This window comes from Homarus americanus, unplaced genomic scaffold (genome assembly GCF_018991925.1).
Source record: "Homarus americanus isolate GMGI-L3 unplaced genomic scaffold, GMGI_Hamer_2.0 scaffold36188, whole genome shotgun sequence".
Classification (NCBI taxonomy): domain Eukaryota; kingdom Metazoa; phylum Arthropoda; class Malacostraca; order Decapoda; family Nephropidae; genus Homarus; species Homarus americanus.
In genome coordinates this window covers 3,154,585-3,175,224 of record NW_024718183.1, presented here as the reverse complement: position 1 = coordinate 3,175,224, position 20,640 = coordinate 3,154,585, and the positions used below count along the sequence as shown (strand labels likewise).

The 20,640-nt window shown below is 45.1% G+C and overlaps 1 protein-coding gene across 1 annotated transcript in view; it reads left to right on the top strand.

Annotated features, from left to right (window-relative positions):
- LOC121859315 overlaps window positions 1–19,064 on the top strand; it is a 28,301-nt gene extending 9,237 nt beyond the window's left edge. The window contains exon 3 of the mRNA XM_042356110.1: window positions 18,964–19,064. Within this exon, the coding sequence (XP_042212044.1) occupies window positions 18,964–19,064 (101 nt within the window). The remainder of the gene's footprint in view (window positions 1–18,963) is intronic.
- The last annotated feature ends 1,576 nt before the right edge of the window (window positions 19,065–20,640 follow it).

Sequence of the window (20,640 nt, the reverse complement as noted above, 5' to 3'; positions counted from 1 at the left end):
ACCTACAGTGATTTACTTCATATATATATATATATATATATATATATATATATATATATATATATATATATATATATATATATATATATATATATATAATTGTGTCAGCATTAAGGTCACACTGAATAATTATGTCAGGGATTATTCAACAATTTGGGGTAATTATGTGAATGGATAAATGAATAAATAGGTTTTTAAGATAATTCATTCTAAAAAAAATCGTTTATTTATTTTTCAGTTGTGTCTGTACGTGTGGTAAAAACATTATTAATCCATGTAGAGAATAACGTCAAATTAGTCTAAAACCATTCCTGAATGTGGTGTATCGAACGGTAAGAGTGCAGTAATGAACTACACACATACATACATACATACATACATACATACATACATACATACATACATACATATACATACATAACATAATATAATGGTTGCCCTCGTTACAGTCCGAGAAGACCGGACAACTCACCAACTGCACTGGCTAGTAATTACCCCGGAACACGATCCGCAAATCGATTAACATCCAGGTCCCCAATTACTGCTGGGTAGACAGAGGCAAATGGCGTAAATCCACCGTCCCACTTACGACAACAAATATGTTGTCACTGTAGAGACAACTTGAGGAGTTCGTTGAAAAATGAACGATACTGTGAATTTATTCTGCGTAGAAACTCTTATCCAGTGTGATCGCAGCTTTTCCAGTACCTTACGACTCCCTGACCGATCTTGCTACTCCCTGACCGATGTTGCTACGTCCTGACCAATCTTGCGACTCCCTGACCGATCTTGTGACTCCATGACCGATCTTGTGACTCCCTGGCCGATCTTGTGACTCCCTGACCGATCTTACGACTCCCTGACCGATCTTGTGACTCACTGACCGATCTTGTGACTCCCTGGCCGATCTTGTGACTCCCTGACCGATCTTGTGACTCCCTGACCGATCTTGTGACTCCCTGACCGATCTGCACTCTCGACCGGATCTTAGACTCCCTGACCGATCTCAGGACTCCCCTCGGACCGATCTTACGACTCCCTGACCGATCTTACGGATTCCCCGGACCGATCTTGTAGACTCACTGACCGATCTTGTGACTCCTGACCGATCTTGTGACTCTGACCGATCTTGTGACTCTGATCGATCTTGTGACTCACTGACCGATCTTGTGACTCCCTTCTGACTGATCTTGTGACTCCCCGACCGATCTTAGACTCACTGACCGATCTTGTGATTCCTGACCGATCGACTCACTGACCGATCTTGTGACTCCCCTCGACCGATCTGTGTGACTCCCCGGACCGATCTTGTGACTCCCCTGACCGATCTTGTGACTCCCCGACCGATCTTACGACTCCTTGACCGGATCTTGTGACCCCCGGACCGATCTTGTGACCCCTGACCGATCTTACGACTCCCCGGACCGATCTTGCTACCCCGACCGATGCTGCTGCTACGTCCTGACCAATCTTGCGACTCCCCTGGCCGATCTTGTGACTCCCCTGACCGATCTATGACTCCCCGACCGATCGACTCACTGAACGATCTTGTGACTCCCCTGACCGATCTTGCTACCCCTGACCGATGTTGCTACGTCCTGACCAATCTTTACGACTCCCCTGGCCGATCTTGTGACTCCTGACCGATCTTACGACTTCGACCGATCTTAGACCCCTGACCGATCTTGTGACCCCTGACCGATCTTGTGACTCCCTGACCGATTTTAAGACTCCCTGACCGATCTTGTGACTCCCTGACCGATCTTGCACTCCCTGACCGATCTACGACTCGACCGATCTACGACTCCCTCGACTGACTCGGTGACTCCCTGACCAATCTTGCGACTCCCTGACCGATCTTGTGACTCCCTGACCGATCTTACGACTCCCTGACCGATCTTGTGACTCCCTGACCGATCTTGTGACTCCCTGACCGATCTTGTGACTCCCTGACCGACCTTCCTACTCTTGAAACACGTGTCTGAGCGTCCAACTATTCACCGTGGCAGTTGTTAAGTTAGTCAGCGTTTTCTTTTTTTCTTCTTATTAAACTAAACTTTTTACTTGGGGGAACTGTTTCTCTTGTTAACCTGTCAGTCAAACATCTTCTGTTAGAGTGACGCTTTTGTGTTCCTGTCCGGGCAAACTTTCTCCAAACTTTATTATCATATATTTTTTTCAATAGTGGTCATTAGTGAGACGCCCTTTTACCGTGGCCATGATTCAGTTTTTTTGGGGCGGACACATCAGACGATCAGCTCTTGTCAGGAGGGATTCAGGGTGCATGAAACAAGAGACCTCGATGTAGCAAACAGGGGACAAAGGCTCAGGGGCCATTCATTAAACATCGTTGACCCCGAGACCCACAATAGCTCAACAGCACCTCCACCTGTGTCAGGCATCATAAGAGGTCAGTGCAGGGTGTAAGGTGGACGAGACGAGAACCTGTTATATGGTCGGGGTGGAGAGAGAGAGAGAGAGAGAGAGAGAGAGAGAGAGAGAGAGAGAGAGAGAGAGAGAGAGAGAGAGAGAGAGAGAGAGAGACCTCAGCTTTAGTGTAGGTATAGCAGCTACTCAGGTCAGATTAGTGATCTCCTCAACGTTAGCACCAGAGCTGGGATTTGTGACCCAGGGAAGGACGGGTTCCAATACTAAGGTGTGTACTGTAGGTGGTGGTGGTGGTGGTGGTAGTGGTGGTCAGGGTGGTGGTGGTGGTAGTTCTGGTGGTGGTAGTTGTGGTGGTCAGGGTTGTGGTAGTGGTGGTCAGGGTGGTGGTGGTAGTGGTGGTCAGGGTGATGGTGGTGGTCAGGTGGTGGTGGTGGTGGTGATCAGGTGGTGGTGGTGGTAGTAGTGATCAGAGTGGTGGTGGTCAGGTGGTGGTGGTGGTAGTGGTGGTCAGGGTGGTGGTGGTGGTAGTTGTGGTGGTGGTAGTTGTGGTGGTGGTAGTGGTGGTCAGGGTGGTGGTGGTCAGGTGGGTGGTGGTGGGTAGTGGTGGTCAGGTGGTGGGTGGTGGTGAAGTTATGGCGGTGGTAGTAGTGACTGGGAGTGTAGTGGTGGTGGTGGGTGGCAGTGGATGGGTGGTAGTGGTAGTCAGGTGGTGGTGATGGTAGTGGTGGTCAGGGTGGTGGTGGTAGTAGTGACTGTGAGTGGTGGTGGGTCAGGGTGGTGGTGGTGGTAGTGGGTGGTCAGGTGCTGGTGGTGGTAGTAGCAGTAATCAGAGTGGTGGTGGTCAGGGTGGTGGTGGTGGTGGTGGCAGTGGATGGTGGTAGTGGTAGTCATGGTGGCGGGTGGTGGTAGTAGTGACTCTCTGGGGAGTGGTGGTGGTCAGGGTGGTGGTGGTGGTGGTGGCAGTGATGGTGGGATGGTGGTTGAAGTTATGGTCTATGTGCACGTGAGAGTAGGGCAAGGGTCAATGTTCCTAACCTAACCTAACCTAACCTAGCCTAGCCTAACCTAACCTAACCTAACCTAACCTAACCTAACCTAACCTAACCTAACCTATCCTATCATTTCTTTCCAGTTAGATTTCTATTTGAAAGGTTGTCACAAGTTAAAGATTTTCTTCTTTACTTAAATTTAGAGCTTAAGATCTCTCTAACACGTTAATTACATGTTCAGGTAGTTGCCAGGGGTGACACTATCTCCACTACTAGACTATCTCCACTAATAGACTATCTCCACTAATAGACTATCTCCAGTAATAGACTATCTCCAGTAATAGACTATCTCCACTAATAGACTATCTCCAGTAATAGACTATCTCCAGTAATAGACTATCTCCACTAATAGACTATCTCCCAGTAATAGACTATCCCCACTAATAGACCTCATTCCAGTAATAGACCATTCCACCAATAGACTCATTCCACTAATAGACTATCTCCAGTAATAGACTATCTCCACTAATAGACTATCTCCAGTAATAGACTATCTCCAGTAATAGACTATCTCCACTAATAGACTATCTCCAGTAATAGACTATCTCCAGTAATAGACTATCTCCACTAATAGACTATCTCCAGTAATAGACTATCTCCACTAATAGACTATCTCCAGTAATAGACTATCTCCACTAATAGACTATCTCCAGTAATAGACTATCTCCACTAATAGACTATCTCCACTAATAGACTATCTCCAGTAATAGACTATCTCCACTAATAGACTATCTCCACTAATAGACTATCTCCACTAATAGACTATCTCCACTAATAGACTATCTCCACTAATAGACTATCTCCACTAATAGACTATCTCCACTACTAGACTATCTCCACTAATAGACTATCTCCACTAATAGACTATCTCCACTAATAGACTATCTCCACTAATAGACTATCTCCACTAATAGACTATCTCCACTAATAGACCATCTCCACTAATAGACTATCTCCACTAATAGACTATCTCCACTAATAGACCATCTCCACTAATAGACTATCTCCACTAATAGACTATCTCCACTAATAGACCATCTCCACTAATAGACCATCTCCACTAATAGACTATCTCCACTAATAGACTATCTCCACTAATAGACTATCTCCACTAATAGTTATCTAAATATGTTAAATCACCAATAAATAGTAACCATCTGTTAAGTTTTCTCAATGTTCAATTTCTTGTTCATTATGAGACGTAAACAAACCTATTCTCATTTTTATTACTTCCCACGTCTAGTGTTTACCGGGGGGGGGGGGGCTATTAATTAGGAAAACTCTAAGATATTCAACACACTGATAAATACTGCAGTAATTAAATGTTCAAATCCTATTAAAAAAAAAGTTCATTTCAAAAGTCTGATCAACTTTTTGTTTCTCGATTTTACTATTTTTGTACTTTATTGATGGCCGATGCAACAACCTTCTAGTTAGTTAGTTACGTATGCAACACTGACCACTCACTACACTTCAATTTATTTCTGTAGGGTTCATCTCTTCACCTCTTGTGGGATCAGAGAGTAACAGAGGCAGTAGTACGGTGAAGAATGGCAGTAGACGTAAAGGGAAAAAATCATAGTAATTATTCTGATAAAACTTTTCATTAATTTTTATTTTTATAATCGTTTGGTCGCTGATAGAAACTTACAGGATCTTTCACTTTGTCGAGGAAGCACAACGAGGCAGCGAGCAGTTTACTTTAGGCATTTTAGAGGGAAATAACTCCAGCTATGTGTCAAACAGTGGGATAAAAATAAAGATGGCCGACCCGACTCTGGGTTTATTCCAGAATGCATTGCGGTAAACCAACGATGACTTAGTTATGAGTTAAGTATTGTTGATGACTAGAAGTGTATTTTGTAACCTAAACTACGTGCTTCATGAAGTTGTTGAAGCACTACAGTAATACTTTATTACAAACTCTTAATAAACTCTTTACGTTGGTCCAGTATAGCCTAGAGCAGACGTTAACGAGTTTATACGTAATGCAATGTAGATTCTTACGTCATTCATGTCGGAGTGTGAACGGACCATACATCTACATGACCTGTTGTTATGTTGCTACGACACTTATTGACTACTTCTACATGAAGATACGTCATCAAGACTTATGCAATATCAGAGGCAAAAATCTCAAGAAGTATATCAACGTGTTTATTAAAATGGTGCTTCAGATATCATTACAGAAATTCTTATAATAAAGTCAATGCCAAAAAAAGTAACAGAAAGAGATGGAAGACGTGTGTGTGTGTGTGTGTGTGTGTGTGTGTGTGTGTGTGTGTGTGTGTGTGTGTCCCAGGCAGTCATCATCATCTAGGAAATTCTACGACGTATCGCCTTACATAATGGGGTCACTCGGGATGTCACTGGTATTTTGATGGCTGGTTAGGATAGGTTAGATTAGGTTAGGTTAGGTTAGGTTAGGTTAGGTTAGGTTAGGTTAGGTTTTGAGGTCATATTATGACTTAACAATACCGTCCCTTGTCTCCAGAACTAGTCAGTGTATGTTAGTGACGTTTTGTTGTTATTATTTGCTCCATTCGTAAATCTACATTAACATTTAACTCCATTTTTTTTACGGTGAATAGCCCACCCGGGCACAGGTCATCGACCCACAACGGGGCCTGGGGCGGCGAGAAAATATGAATATAGAGAAATTAAAAATAGAAGAGAAAAAGACTCTATTAATCTACACCACGAAGATGCCGGAAAACCAGCTTTTTCAAGTGAGACAGATTGTAAGAGTATGGAAACACAGAAGAAGGCAGAGCACTCCACAGTTTGGCTGTGTGAGGAAAGAAGGATGTATTATAACGGGTTATTCTAGTGTGACCGACATCCACACAGAAACGGTGGGTACCGCGGGCAAGACGAACATTGCCCGTTAAATTACCTGTAAAAGAGAGAGAGTGAAGCAACAATGCGGCGAAGAGAAAGGGAAGAAAGATTATCAACTAAAAGAGGAGAGTTAATAAGACGAAATGCCTTTGATTCCACCCTATCTAACAGGTGCCATACCCTGTCAAATGTTTTGGAGATGTCGAGGGCCACGACGAAAGTTTCTCCATAATCCCTAAGAGAGGATGACCAAAGATGGGTGCAGTAGGAGAGCAGATCACCAGTAGATCTCGCCTGGTGAAAGCCATACTGGTGATCCGACAAAAGAGAAAGGCGTTCAAGGTGACGGAGAAAATGAGAGTTTAAGATAGTTTCGAAAATCTTAGAGAGGGATGAAGTTAGGGAAATGGGGCGATAGTTAGAGGGATTAGAATGGTCACCCTTCTTTGGGATGGGCTGAACCGAGGCAGGCTTCCAAGAAGAAGGAAAAGTTTGGGTTTTGAGGCAAAGGCGATAGAGGAGAGCAAGCATAGGGGCCAGAATTTCAGATCACGAGGGGTATTCCGTCGAGTCCATGCGCCTTACTCACACCCAGACTGGATAACACACCAGCAACCCTACGAGTGGAGATTATAGGAAAGTGCATAGGTTCAATATGAGGAGCATGGTTAGGAGGGGTAGAATTGGAGTGGTCAAAGGTGGAGTTAAAGGAGAATAAGGTGCCAAAAATCTTGGCTTGGGAGAGTTGACTATAGAGTTATCAGGTCGGGGGAGAGGAGGAAGAGAAGGTGTGCAGAAGTTATTACAGATGTTTTTGGATAAGGACCAGAAGGATTTACTAGAAGAAGAATTAGTCAGGACAGCTATCTTTCTCTTTATAAAATTCCGTTTGGTCCTACGAAGAATAGCCTTACAACTTTTCCTAGAAGTAATGCAAGAGAATAGGAGCGATCAAACCATGATTGTAATGTGAAAGTTTTGGCAGAAGATGGGATAAGTGCACTCATACCACCATGTATAACCCCAGTAACGCTGTCAGCACATACCATGGCGTCCCGAGAAGAAAAGCAACATTCTTCCCAAGGAAAGTCGGAGAATTCTCGCAAGGATTGCCAGTTTGCTCTCCGATAGTGCCATAGTTGGCGTTTAGATGGGGTGGGGGAGATGGTCGTGCCCAGTTTGATTTAATAGAAATAAGATTGTGATCAGAATACCCTAAGGGGGCAGAAATTGAGTATGACTAGTGTGAGGGGTTAGAGGTAAAACAAAGATCAAGAATGTTAGTAAGTTGATCGTGTCGATCTGGAACGCGTGTAGGGTGTTTAATTATTTGTTCCAAATCATTAAGTAAGGAAAAAGAGAGTGCCTCAGCTCCACCTGGGTCATCCCTTGCAGAACCAAGCCACTCTCTGTGATGTACATTGAAATCCCCTAGGTAGAGGATCTCGGTGCTGAGGAGTGTGGATAGCAACGACTCATGGCAAGAAGTGAGATAGTGAAAGAGTTCCAAATAGTTGGTAGAGTTGGGAGAACAGTATAGGAAACAAAGAAAAATAGTCACAGTAGGTAGAGATATTTTAAGCCAGATGACATCATAAAGGGGAGATTCAAGATCCGTGAGTCGGGCTATAGGTGTAAGTGTGTTGCAGTAAGCTTATACACCTCCCTTAGAACAGAAGGAGGTATAAAAGTTATAGTTGGAAACTTGAAAAGGTTTGGGTGAAGCTGCTTTGGACAGTTGAAGTTCGGATAGTAATAAGAGGTCGGGGAGGAGGTTAATAGATGGTGCTCCACGGAAGAAAAATTGGATCTCAGGCCGCGAATATTGAAAAAAATGAAGTGTGAAAAAAGCCGATCCTCCAGCAACCGCGGTGACGTCAGTTGAGGCCCCAGTAGTTTGATGATGATCAGGTCGGCCCTGGGGTCCACAACCTCCCCGACCAGTGGGACCCATCCGAGAAGGCCCCGCTTTAATAGTATTGTCAACTGATAACATATGAGAATAAAAGAATAGAAAGAATAAAACAGATCAAGAATGAGAAAGGTTATATATGTTGTGTTGTCAATAGTAAGCGAGACAATTGAGACCCTGCAATTGTGTGTAAATGAGGCAGAAAGTCAGATCATCAACCTGGGACTTGGTCACATATGGCAGCAGGGTCTACCATTAGACAACACATTATACTTCCAATATCTTCCCAGGCGGTAGTACCTCCCTGTTTGGTAGCTGCCTACTACCTACTACTGCTTGATAATCTTTATATTAAACCCTTGTAAAGTTGCCCAGCTATTTTAAAGTCTCATCAAATTAAGGTAAAAGTGCGTCTATTATATTATTAATGACTACATATTTTATTCATGAGTATTTTAATTTCATTTATTATAACACCATAAACCCCAGGAGTACAGCAGGCCAAATAATATTAACATTTTCAACGATATTTTAATTTTTTTTGGGGGGGGGGGAGCAGCCGGATGGTTTGGTTAATGTGAGGAATTTTAACTATACATAAACTCCTTCTTAGTTTTAATAATAACTTTCTAATAACTTTAAAAGAAGAGAAAAACAAATTACTCTGTATACTGAAGTGTGTTGTATACTGAGCTGTGTTGTATACTGAGGTGTGTTGTAATACTTTGTCCAAAAAGAGAAAAAACAGGACTAATTTTATAATGTAAGAATATCCGTAGATGACACGACTTTCCTTCCATTTTCCATATATTCATTTTCTTTTTCCTCTTTTTATATTTTTTCCTCATGTGTGTTTTATCATGTTCCTGCCCCCCCCCCCCTTTAACATGTTTTACCTATACCTGTAACTTTTATACAGGTGAAATAATTCCAATAAAATGACTAAGTAAAATAATTATTGACAGCGTATTTACTCAACTCTGGAAATTTTACCGAAATATATTTTTTCCTGATAAGTGAAAATCTACTTAACTGTGAAAACATGAAGACCGAAAGAGTTTAGTATTATAATTTAAAACAACTTTGTAAATATTTTGCCCAAGTTTGTGTATTTGTGGACTAAACATAAAAGACAAAGCTTAATTATTATCATTATCATTTATATAATTTCAACAGTGCATTATTGAGGATATATTTTGTCACTCATTTGTGTAGTCAGCAAGAATTTATTTCCAAACTCTCTTCTTCCTTAATATTTACCGGTAAGACCAATTGGTGGTGATGTGAGAGAGAATGCTGGTAGGTTAGGTTAGGTTAGGTTAGGTTAGGTTAGGTTAGGTTAGGTTAGGTTAGATTAGGTTAGGTTAGGTTAGGCTAGATGTAAAGTTAGATTAGGTTACGTTAGGTTAGGTTAGGTAGATTACTGTACACAAAACCCTAAACAGGTGTATCACGTCATTGTTTACATGACTACACTTACAATATCTCTAATGTTACTTATCCTCTGCGCCGCTTGCCAACATACTAGTTAGCCGGGCGGTCAATAAGCTCTCTGTAACACATTGTTGGCGAGTACTAGCCATGTACCGGGCTCTTGAAACATATCTGAACGAGTGCCAGTGTGGTGTGGTGTCTTTAGTGTGTTCAAGTGAGGTAAATTCTTGCGCATCTCATCATCATTACTTGTGTTTTCTTAACTTAAATGTGCCAGATTTTTTTACTTAAGGGTGTGGGTTGGGGTGGGGTGGGGTAGGGTGAGGGTGGGGGCAGGAGGTGGGGAGGGTTGGGCGGGGTAGCGTGGGTGGGTGAGGGGATGGGGCCGAGTGGGTGGCAGCGGTGAGGCGGAGGGGTGGGGTCATGGGTGGGGTGGGGTGAGTGGGGTGGGGCCGAGAGGGGTGGAGTCGGGTAGGGTGAGGGTGGGGTGAGGGTGGAGAGGGTGAGTGCGACCTGTGACTTGAGTTGGTTTTGTGAATGTGGTTAAGGAAAGGAGATGAGGGTGGTCCATCACTCAGGGAGGATGGTGAAGGTTGCTGGCACCCACCCAACAAACACTCCCTCTTGAGCTTCGTTGTCTGGCCTCTGTACACCACGAGAGACAGACGACTAACAGAAAGTCAGCAAGAGAAGGAGCGAGAGAAACCAGCAGGTAGAAGGATGGGAGATAGAGAGAGAGAGAGAGAGAGAGAGAGAGAGAGAGAGAGAGTATTTATTTTAGCTGTCATTCATTCCCTCTCGACTCTCTCTCTCTCTCTCTCTCTCTCTCTCTCTCTCTCTCTCTCTCTCTCTCTCTCACACACTGTTTCTCCACAGCCGTCTATCACAAACCTTCATATCAAACACACACGTACACACACTTATCTACTCTGGGGATTTTACTCCTTGACAGCTCGGAATTGACACTTAGCCCGGTGTAGGACCTTAATGTTCCTACCACTCTTTATTAAGTTAGGTTAGGTTAGGTTTGGTTAGGTTAGGTTTGGTTAGGTTAGGTTAGGTTAGGTTAGGTTAGGTTAGGTTAGGTTAGGTTTGGTTAGGTTAGGTTAGGTTAGGTTAGGTTACGAACAAGATGTCTCACCTTCCTCCTTCAGCTTCTTGTGTGATGAGGAAGAGGTGAGACAAGTGAGAGAAGTAAGGAAATACGACTCGAGAATGCGAAGGGGAGAGAGAGAGACATGAAAAAGAGAACTAGGAGACAAGATAATGCTTTGCTTTAAGGTACCAGTGGACAGACTTTAGACAGTGTTGCAAGACGGGTGGATAACAGCATCTTTTTGGTCGTAATTTTTCAACTTCTTAACAAACAAACTAACGAACAACAACGAGACAGATCACTAAGGCCCCGTCTCCTTAGCCAAAGATTAAAAGACAGTTGAAGAAGGTTGTTCAGAATTGTTGGCAACAGGAAACACATTCTCTGACAGGAAGACTCACAGTGTTAGGTCGGAGCACAACTGTTTACTGGCTGTTGAACATTCTGAAAAATATTAATAGAGAATCAATGGGCTTTAATACATACCCTCATAGTCAAACTGTAGGTGTATGGTGGTGTATGATCGAGTGTATAGTTCATGAAATAAGTAACTAGATGTGTGTATACGGCTGTGCAATGCTTTTTAGCTTCGCCGATTCGAGGAAGCTAAGTGCCCCAACACCACACCCAACCCACAGCTAAGACCAGTAGTACATCAAGGAGGGAATAGTCACCCTAAAAAAATAACAACTATCTCTTCTTGGGGTGATCGATGACTCCTGTCGTTTCGGTAGGGTTGTAAAACTTCTTCGTCCGTTGTGTCATATTTTTTCAACACAATTTGTATAGATAGTTTTTTTTTTTTTTGAGAAACTTACACAGTTGCTGAAGTAAGTGTATCGGAACCTTGCTGATAGAGTTTTAATTAACTAGAAATCTTACGAAACCTGTCGGGATAATGACCAAAACATCAATGCTGTCTTTAAAAATTTATAACGACTTGTACAATATTATCCCAAGTCTCGTTTGAAGGAAATTGTATTGAATGTACTCGAGTCAGTCAGCCGTGTGTGTGTGTGTGTGTGTAGTGTTCCTGATGTGTGGGAATGAGGGAAGGTCTGGTGTCTGGCAGGAACAAGAGTTGAATGTTATTTGTAAACCATAGTACTGTATGATGTTGAACCTTCTCCCACTCCAACACACTCACACACCACAACACACTCACACATCAACACACTCACACTCTATATAACTCCCAGCAACACACACCAACACACTCACAAATCAATACACTCACACTCTATATAACTCCTAGCAACACACACCAACACACACCAACACACCACAACACACTCACACTCACACACCAACACACTCACACTCTCCATAACACACACCAACGCACTCACCCACCAACACACTAACACTCTACATAACACACACCAACACACTCACACTCACACACCAACACACTCACACTCTCCATAACACACACCAACGCACTCACCCACCAACACACTAACACTCTACATAACACACACCAACACACTCACACTCACACACTCACACTCTACATAACACACTCACACACCAACACACTCCCCTCTCCCTAACACACCAGCCTCCCCACTCACCCTTACCTCACACACTCCCATAACACACACACTCACACTCTACACAACACACACCAACTCACACTCTACATAACACACACACCAACACTCACACACCAACACACTCACACTCTACATAACACACCAACACACTCCACACTCTACATGACACACACCATACCTCACACACCAACACACTCACACTCACACACACCAACACACTCACCTCTACATAACACACTCACACATCAACACACCTCACCTCACACACACCAACACACTCTCACACTCTACATAACACCCAACACACTCACACAGCAACACACTTACACTCACACACCACAACCTCCCCTCACCATTAACACACTCACATCAACACACTAACACTCACACCAACACCTCACACTCTACATAACACACACCAACACACTCACACTCTACATAACACACACCAACACACTCACTCACACACCACACACTCACACACTCTACACACACCAACCCCTCCATCTACCTAACACACACCAACACTCTCATTCTACATAACACACCAACACACTCCACTCTACATAACACACACCAACACTACATAACACACAACACACTCACACTCTACATAAAACACACCAACACACTCACCTCCACACCAACACACTCCATTCACCTCACATACCACACACTCCTCTACATAACACACACACACTCACTCGACATAACACACACCAACACCTCACACTTTCCCTCCCACACTCACACACTCACACTCACACTCTACATACACACACCAACACACCCACACTTTCCATAAACACACCAACACACTCACACTTTCCATTACACATACCAACACACTCACACTCTACATAACACACACCAACGCCTCACGCACCAAACCTCACACTCTACATAAATACACCAACACACACACCTCTACATAACACACACACACCAACACCTCACACCCCCCAACACACTCCCACCTCACATAACATACATAACACACTCCACCTCACCACCAACACACACACACCAACACACTCCACTCCACATAACATACACCAACACACTCACCTCTACATAACACACACACCAACACACTCATACCCCAACACACCTCACACCTAACACACTCACACACACCAACACACTCCACACTCACCATAACACACTCAACACATCACACTCACCTACCACACACCAACACACTCCACACTCACCATAACACACACCAACACACTCCACACTCACCATAACACCTCCAACACGCTCCACACTCACCATAACACACACACCAACACCTCACACTCCACCAACACACACCAACACACTCACACTCACCATAACACACACCAACACACTCCACACTCACCTAACCTCCAACACGCTCCCCTCACACCATAACACACTCCAACACACTCACCTCACCACCAACACACAACATCACACTCCACCACAACACACACCAACACTCACACTCACCATAACACACCAACACACTCCACACTCACCATAACACACACCAACACACTCCCACACTCACCATAACACACACCAACACACTCCACACTCACCATAACACACACCACACCTCCCACACTCACCATAACACACACCAACACACTCACCTCACCATAAACACACCAACACACACTCCACTCTCACCAACACACTCCAACACACTCACACTCACCATAACACACACAACACACTCCTTATATAAATACACCTCTCTCCACATTACCCCCCTTACCCCTTCACTCTGACACCTCTTCATCAGCTCTCTACAATCTCACCTCCCCTCCTCCTCCTCCTTCCATACCTCTCCCTTCCCATCCCTCTTCCCTCCTCCCCTCCCCTTCCTCCCATCCTCCCATCCCTCCCCTCCCTTACACCTTCTCCACCCCTCCTCCTCCTCCTCCCTCCCCTCCCCTCCCCTTACCTTCTCCACCTCCCTCCCTCCCTCCCTCCCTCCCTCCCCTCCCTTACACCTTCTCCACCTCTCCTCCCTCCCTCTCCACCCCTCCCTCCCACCCTCCCTCTCCACCCTCCCTCTCCATCCTGCTCCTCCCCTAAGGAACAGGAGTGACAAGGAATCTCAACAGGCCATTACTCCGTTTGTAGGCCGTCAAGAGTACAATGGTTCCTCCCTTCCCTCTCTCCGTCTCCCCCCTCCTCCTTCCCTCTCTCCTCCCTCCCTCTTCCTTCCTCTCTCCTCTCCCTTTCTCCCTCTTTCCTATCTTCCTACCTCCCTCCCTTCCTCTCCCTTTCTTCATTCGTTCCTCCAAGCTTGCCTCTCTCCCTCCTTCCTTCCATCCTTACTTCTCCTTCCTCCTCTCCCTCCCTCCCTCCCTCCTCCCTGCCTCCCTCCCTCCCTCCTTCCTTCCTTCCTTCCTCCTCCTTCCTCCTTTCCTCTTTTCCTCCGTTTCTCCTTCCTCCGTCCCTCCTTCCCTCCCTTCTTCCCTCCCTCCTTCCTTCCCTCCTTCCATCCTCCTAAGGTAGTCGAAGATACGCCCACCTGATCTTCCTGTGCACTCCGCTAGAAATATTTAATAAGCTCTTGGTTTAGAGTCGTGGGGGTGAACAGGGTGTGGGTAGACGGTGTGGTGTGTGGGTGAACAGGGTGTGGGTAGACAGTGTGGTCGTGGGGTGAACAGGGTGTGGGTAGACAGTGTGGTCGTGGAGGTGAACAGGGTGTGGGTAGACAGTGTGGTCGTGGAGGTGGACAGGTGTGGGTAGACAGTGTGGTCGTGGGGTGAACAGGTGTGGGTAGACAGTGTGGTCGTGGGGGTGAACAGAGTGTGGGTAGACGGTGTGGTGTGTGGAGGTGAACAGGGTGTGGGTAGACAGTGTGGTCGTGGGGTGAACAGGGTGTGGGTAGACAGTGTGGTCGTGGAGGTGAACAGGGTGTGGGTAGACAGTGTGGTCGTGGAGGTGAACAGGAGTGTGGGTAGACAGTGTGGTCGTGGGGTGAACAGAATGGGTGGACAGTGTGGTCGTGGGGGTGAACAGAGAGTGGTAGACAGTGTGGTGTGTGGAGTGAAGAGGTGTGGGTAGACAGTGTGGTGTGTGGAGGTGAAGAGGGTGTGGGTAGACAGTGTGGTCGTGGAACAGACAGGGTGTGGGTAGACAGTGTGGTCGTGGAGGTGAACAGGGTGTGGGTAGACAGTGTGGTCGTGGGGGTGAACAGAGTGTGGGTTGTGGTCGTGGAGGTGAACAGGGTGTGGGTAGACAGTGTGGTGTGAAGTGTGAACAGGGTGTGGGTAGACAGTGTGGTCGTGGTGGTGAACAGGGTGTGGGTAGACAGTGTGGTCGTGGAGTGAACAGAGTGTGGGTAGACAGTGTGGTCGTGGTGGTGGACAGGTGGTGAACAGTGTGGTCGTGGTGAACAGGGTGTGGGTAGACAGTGTGGTCGTGGAGGTGAACAGGGATGGGTATACAGTGTGGTCGTGGGGGTGAACAGGGCGTGGGTAGGTGTGTGTGGCCGTGGAGGTGAACAGGGTGTGGGTAGACAGTGGTGTGTGGAGTGAACAGGTGTGGGCATGTGTGTGTGGAGGTGAACAGAGTGTGGTGGGTAGAGTGGTCGTGGGGTGAACAGGGGTGTGGGTAGACAGTGTGGTCGTGGAGGTGAACAGGGTGTGGGTAGACAGTGTGGTGTGTGGGGAGTGAACTGGAGTGTGGGTAGATGAGTGTGGCTGTGGAGGTGAACAGGGTGTGGGTAGACAGTGTGGTGTGTGGAGTGAGCAGGTGTGGGCATAATGTGTGGAGGTGAACAGAGTGTGGGTGGACAGTGTGGTCGTGGAGGTGAACAGAGTGTGGGCATAGTGTGTGGAGGTGAACAGGGGTGTGGGTAGACAGTGGTCGTGGAGTGAACAGAGTGTGGGTAGAGATGTGGTCGTGAAGGTGAACAGAGTGTGGGCATAGTGTGTGGAGGTGAACAGGGTGTGGGTAGACAGTGTGGTCGTGGAGGTGAACAGAGTGTGGGTAGGAAATGGTCGTGAAGGTGAACAGAGTGTGGGCATAGTGTGTGTTGGGATAAAAGCTTGAGGTTTGAAGCAGACGTCCTTTTGTTTCTGTTGGCAAGGCGCTAATCAGCACATTCCTCTCCTTACTGTAGTCGTTTGTCTGTCTCTCAGCTCTGGGCATGTCTATTTTCTCTTTTTATGTCTGATTCTGAATCAAAACTTTTAAAACTAAATCTGAACTGAGGTTATGGCTTTTTTCTGTCTAATGGTCAATAGAGGTGGAATTTTCTGTCTTAATGTCTTTATACCAAACAGTTGCCGTTTGTTCGTCTCTACAATGTCTTAATGTCTTTTATGTCTAATTCAGTAATGTCGACTACCTCACAGCCATGATGGATATGTCTATCACCATCAGTGTGTCGAGTCTCGCGCTGCCTCCCTCAACATGTCTAATCACTCACAGCCATTGACGTTTCTGCTCCCTTATAGCCATAGATATGTCTCCTCCCTGTCTCTTATAGTCATCACCGCTTTCTCTGTACCTGTCGACTCTCACGGTCACCCAACACCACGCTCGACGCTCGACGCTCGACACACCGTACTGAAGGGTGTTGACAGTCGACTGCTGAATGGCTGAAAGATCATTTTTTCCTCTTCTTGTAATTTGTTGTCGACACCTGGAGAGATCTTAGGTCAGGTTAATTAAGACAGGTGTACAGGCGTAATACTCAACATGAACGACCCGGGTATCAGCGTAGTGTTGTGAACCTCTAGGGTACTGAAACTATCATCACGTTATAAGTCTCTTGAAATATTTAGTTTTCTTATGGAAACGCGTTTACTGTGTCATTCTTTTCCATATACATTAGTGTGTGTGTGTGTGTGTGTGTGTGTGTGTGTGTGTGTGTGTGTGTGTGTGTGTGTGTGTGTGTTGTGTGTGTGTGTGTGTGCACGTATATCAAGCAGTGGTCCTCCCCACCCTACTATATGGCAGCGAGACATGGGTCACATACAGGAGGCACCTCAAGGCACTTGAAAACTTTCACCAACGTAGTCTACGTTCCATCCTCCGAGTCTGGGAAGACAAGAGAACAAATGCCAGTATTTTCGCTGCCACCAACTGTAGGATCATCGAGGCTACCATTATCCATAAACAACTACGCTAGACTGACTATGTGGGTAACATGGCGGGCAACTGAAAAGTGCCAAATCGACCCCTTCACCTGGGAGACGATTACTCCACACCGTAACGCTTGGAGCAATACCACACAAGGTGTCAATACTTTCGAGTTAGCCCGATTGCATACCGATGCAGACAAGCGCCAACGCCGGAAAGACGCTGCCGCCGCCCCTCCTGCACTAGATGTAGCCCTCTACACGTGCAACATCTGTAGAGGACTCTGCCAGCCCGTATCGGCCTCTCTAGTCACCTCAGAGCTCACCAATGAAGGTGACAATGTAAATAACTCATATTATTGTATCATAGCTGGATGATCGTCATACTTGATTCCGAGTGACAGCAAATTAGTAGTAGTAGTAGTAGTAGTAGTAGTGTGTGTTGTGTGTGTGTGTGTGTGTGTATTCCTGTAGGTGTCAACTAGGTCTAGTAACACACTACATAATATAGTCATACTCATATTGTGTTAAATATAATAGTTTCTTAATTACTGTAACGTTACAACTCAAACAGAATATCTGTTTAACAATACTTATTATCAATTACGTTATAACATGGTTTAGTAATGATACACCCGTAATGGGGTGCGGTGGCCAAGTGGGTACAGTGCTCGCTTTTTGTTCTAAGAGTCTCTGATTAGCTCCTGATGCATCTCAGTTCGCCCAGCTTTGGATGGGTACCTAAGTTACAGTTGGGTAAAGTGAAGGTTGTCATGTGTAGTGTCGGCCGTGCTGACTAGTCTGTACTATATTTGCATTGCTCCTTGTGGGTCGCCAGGCCTACGAGACTCGCATTCCCTTTCATGTTATAATAATTTAAGTTACTGCTCGAGGTTGAGCCTTATTGATCCTCCAGTTGAACAGGTAAGAAAGACCACCTGAGGAGGAGTCTTCCTCAACCAACCATAAGTGTACATCTTCAGGTTTAGCGACGGTTCCACCAATCAGAATCGCTGTCCTTGCGTAGAGCGGGACCTGCTGCCAAATTAGAGATTGAGGACGCACCTTAAGGGTTTCAAGTAGGAAAAGTAATCCCGAGAAGAGCGGCGGGTGTTTGATGTGTCCGTCGACCACCAGCCTCGACCCTCCTCACCTCCACCGCCTCACATTATCATATGCAATATATCTCATATATTTCATACTGTGTATCTGTCAACTTGCGTATGTATGTATTTTTTTATATGTGTTTATGTACAGTATATATGCAAGTATTTATGTATGGGTATATGTATATGAGGGGTGAGGCGACTGAGTTGATACAGTGATTGCCTCCTCTCCTAAGGGTCGCTGGTTCGATCCCGGAGCACACCCAGTCCACCCAGCTGTTAATAGGTACCTGCTTCTACAAGCTGGGGAAGTAAGGCGGTCGAGAGCAGTACCGGCCCTGCTGCCTCCTTGTGTACCGAAGGCTTAGCATACAGTGTGCTGTATCCACATTGTCCCTAACGAGCAGTCATGCCTATGGGACCCACTTTAATTTTCATAAGTATACATTGTATGAATGTCCTTATGTATATGTTTATGCATAGACCAGGAACTTGGACATTTTCAGGGGACATCGAGAGGGTAGAAGCCTTCCAGTGTGGCCAACGGGAGAAGGCTAAGGATCATTGTACTGACAGAGACACAGCACGAGCCAAACTACACAAATGATGGAAATTTATACAAGGAAAACAAATGAGATGCTTCTGCCCTGTATGAGAAACAAAATGGATGATATTAGGGCGTTGGTATGTACCGAAAAAATCGATATAATAGCATTCACTGAAGCATGGATCAACCTAGACTCACGTGAGTTACCGGTCGAATACCAAATTGCAGGTTACAAATTATTCCATACAGATAGGCAGATTAGGAAAGGAGGCGGAGTAGCAATCTATGTCAGGGATAATCTGAAGAGTGAAATAATTAAGGAAATAAAAACTGAGCGGAATACAGAAACAATTTGGATAGAATTAATCGACGGTAAGGAAAAATTAATCACAGGAGTAATATATAGACCTCCCAATCTTGATAGAGTTAATGAGCGACATATCTGGGATGAAATGCACAGGGCTTCCATACACAACAAAGTCTGTATAGTAGACGACTTTAACTTTGGCCAAATAGATTGGATTGACCTTATGGGTAACTCAGAATCAGAGGATTTTTATGAAACAATCCAGGACTGTTTCCTAAGTCAACATATAACCGAACCCACTCGGGGTAATAATATACTCGATTTAGTTCTGTCGAACAGAGAAAACCTCCTTAGTCATGTCGAGGTAGAGAAGGAACTTGCAAACAGCGATCACAAAGAAATTAGATTCCAGTTAGATTTTCAGGGCAGCCGTAAGGAAATTTCACAAAAGTCCCAGATTTCAGAAGGGCAAACTTTGATAGTTTGAAGAGGCAGCTGAGAGAAGGGGCAGCACGCTTGGGGGTGAACTACATGGACCTGACGATTAAAACCGACCCGATAACGAGATCTGAGGTTGCCGAGTTCCATGACAATTTAACTAATGAGTTACTTAATGCACAAAGGCAGATCATACCATACAAAAAACTCAGATCAAACAACAATGAACCTAAATGGATAAATAATTATTTAAAAAACATTATTGGTCAAAGGAAGGCTATAGGTAGGAGGATAAATCGTGGCGAAATTTACCTCAGGGATTATTATAAGGTATTGGCCGGTAGGGTTAAGACCGAGATAAGGAAAGCAAAGAGGAATAATGAGCTGAGGATAGCAAGGGAGGCGAAGCCAAACCCCAAGGGATTCTATCAAATGAATCAAACTAAACCACGAGAAAAGATTGGGCCAATACAGTCAGATACCGGCGAGCTAACTGATAACGATGGAGAAATGAGCAATAATCTGAATAAATATTTTTCAACAGTTTTCACCACCGAAAATTTAAACATGATACCAGAGGCACCGACTCTATTCAGAGATAGTGAAGAAAACAAATTAAGCTAGATAGTAGTGACTAGTAACGATGTTAGTAAGCAAATAGACAAACTAAAGCCTAATAAGTCGCCTGGTCCCGATGAGATATTTGCCAGAGTATTAAAGGAATGTAAAGAAGAGCTTAGTATGTCCTTAGCAAAGTTGTTTAACATGTCCTTAAAAACAGGTGTAGTACCAGAATCCTGGAGGATAGCAAATGTAATACCGATTTTCAAGAAGGGGGATAGATCACTATCCTCTAACTACCGTCCAATCAGTCTAACATCAATTGTAGGC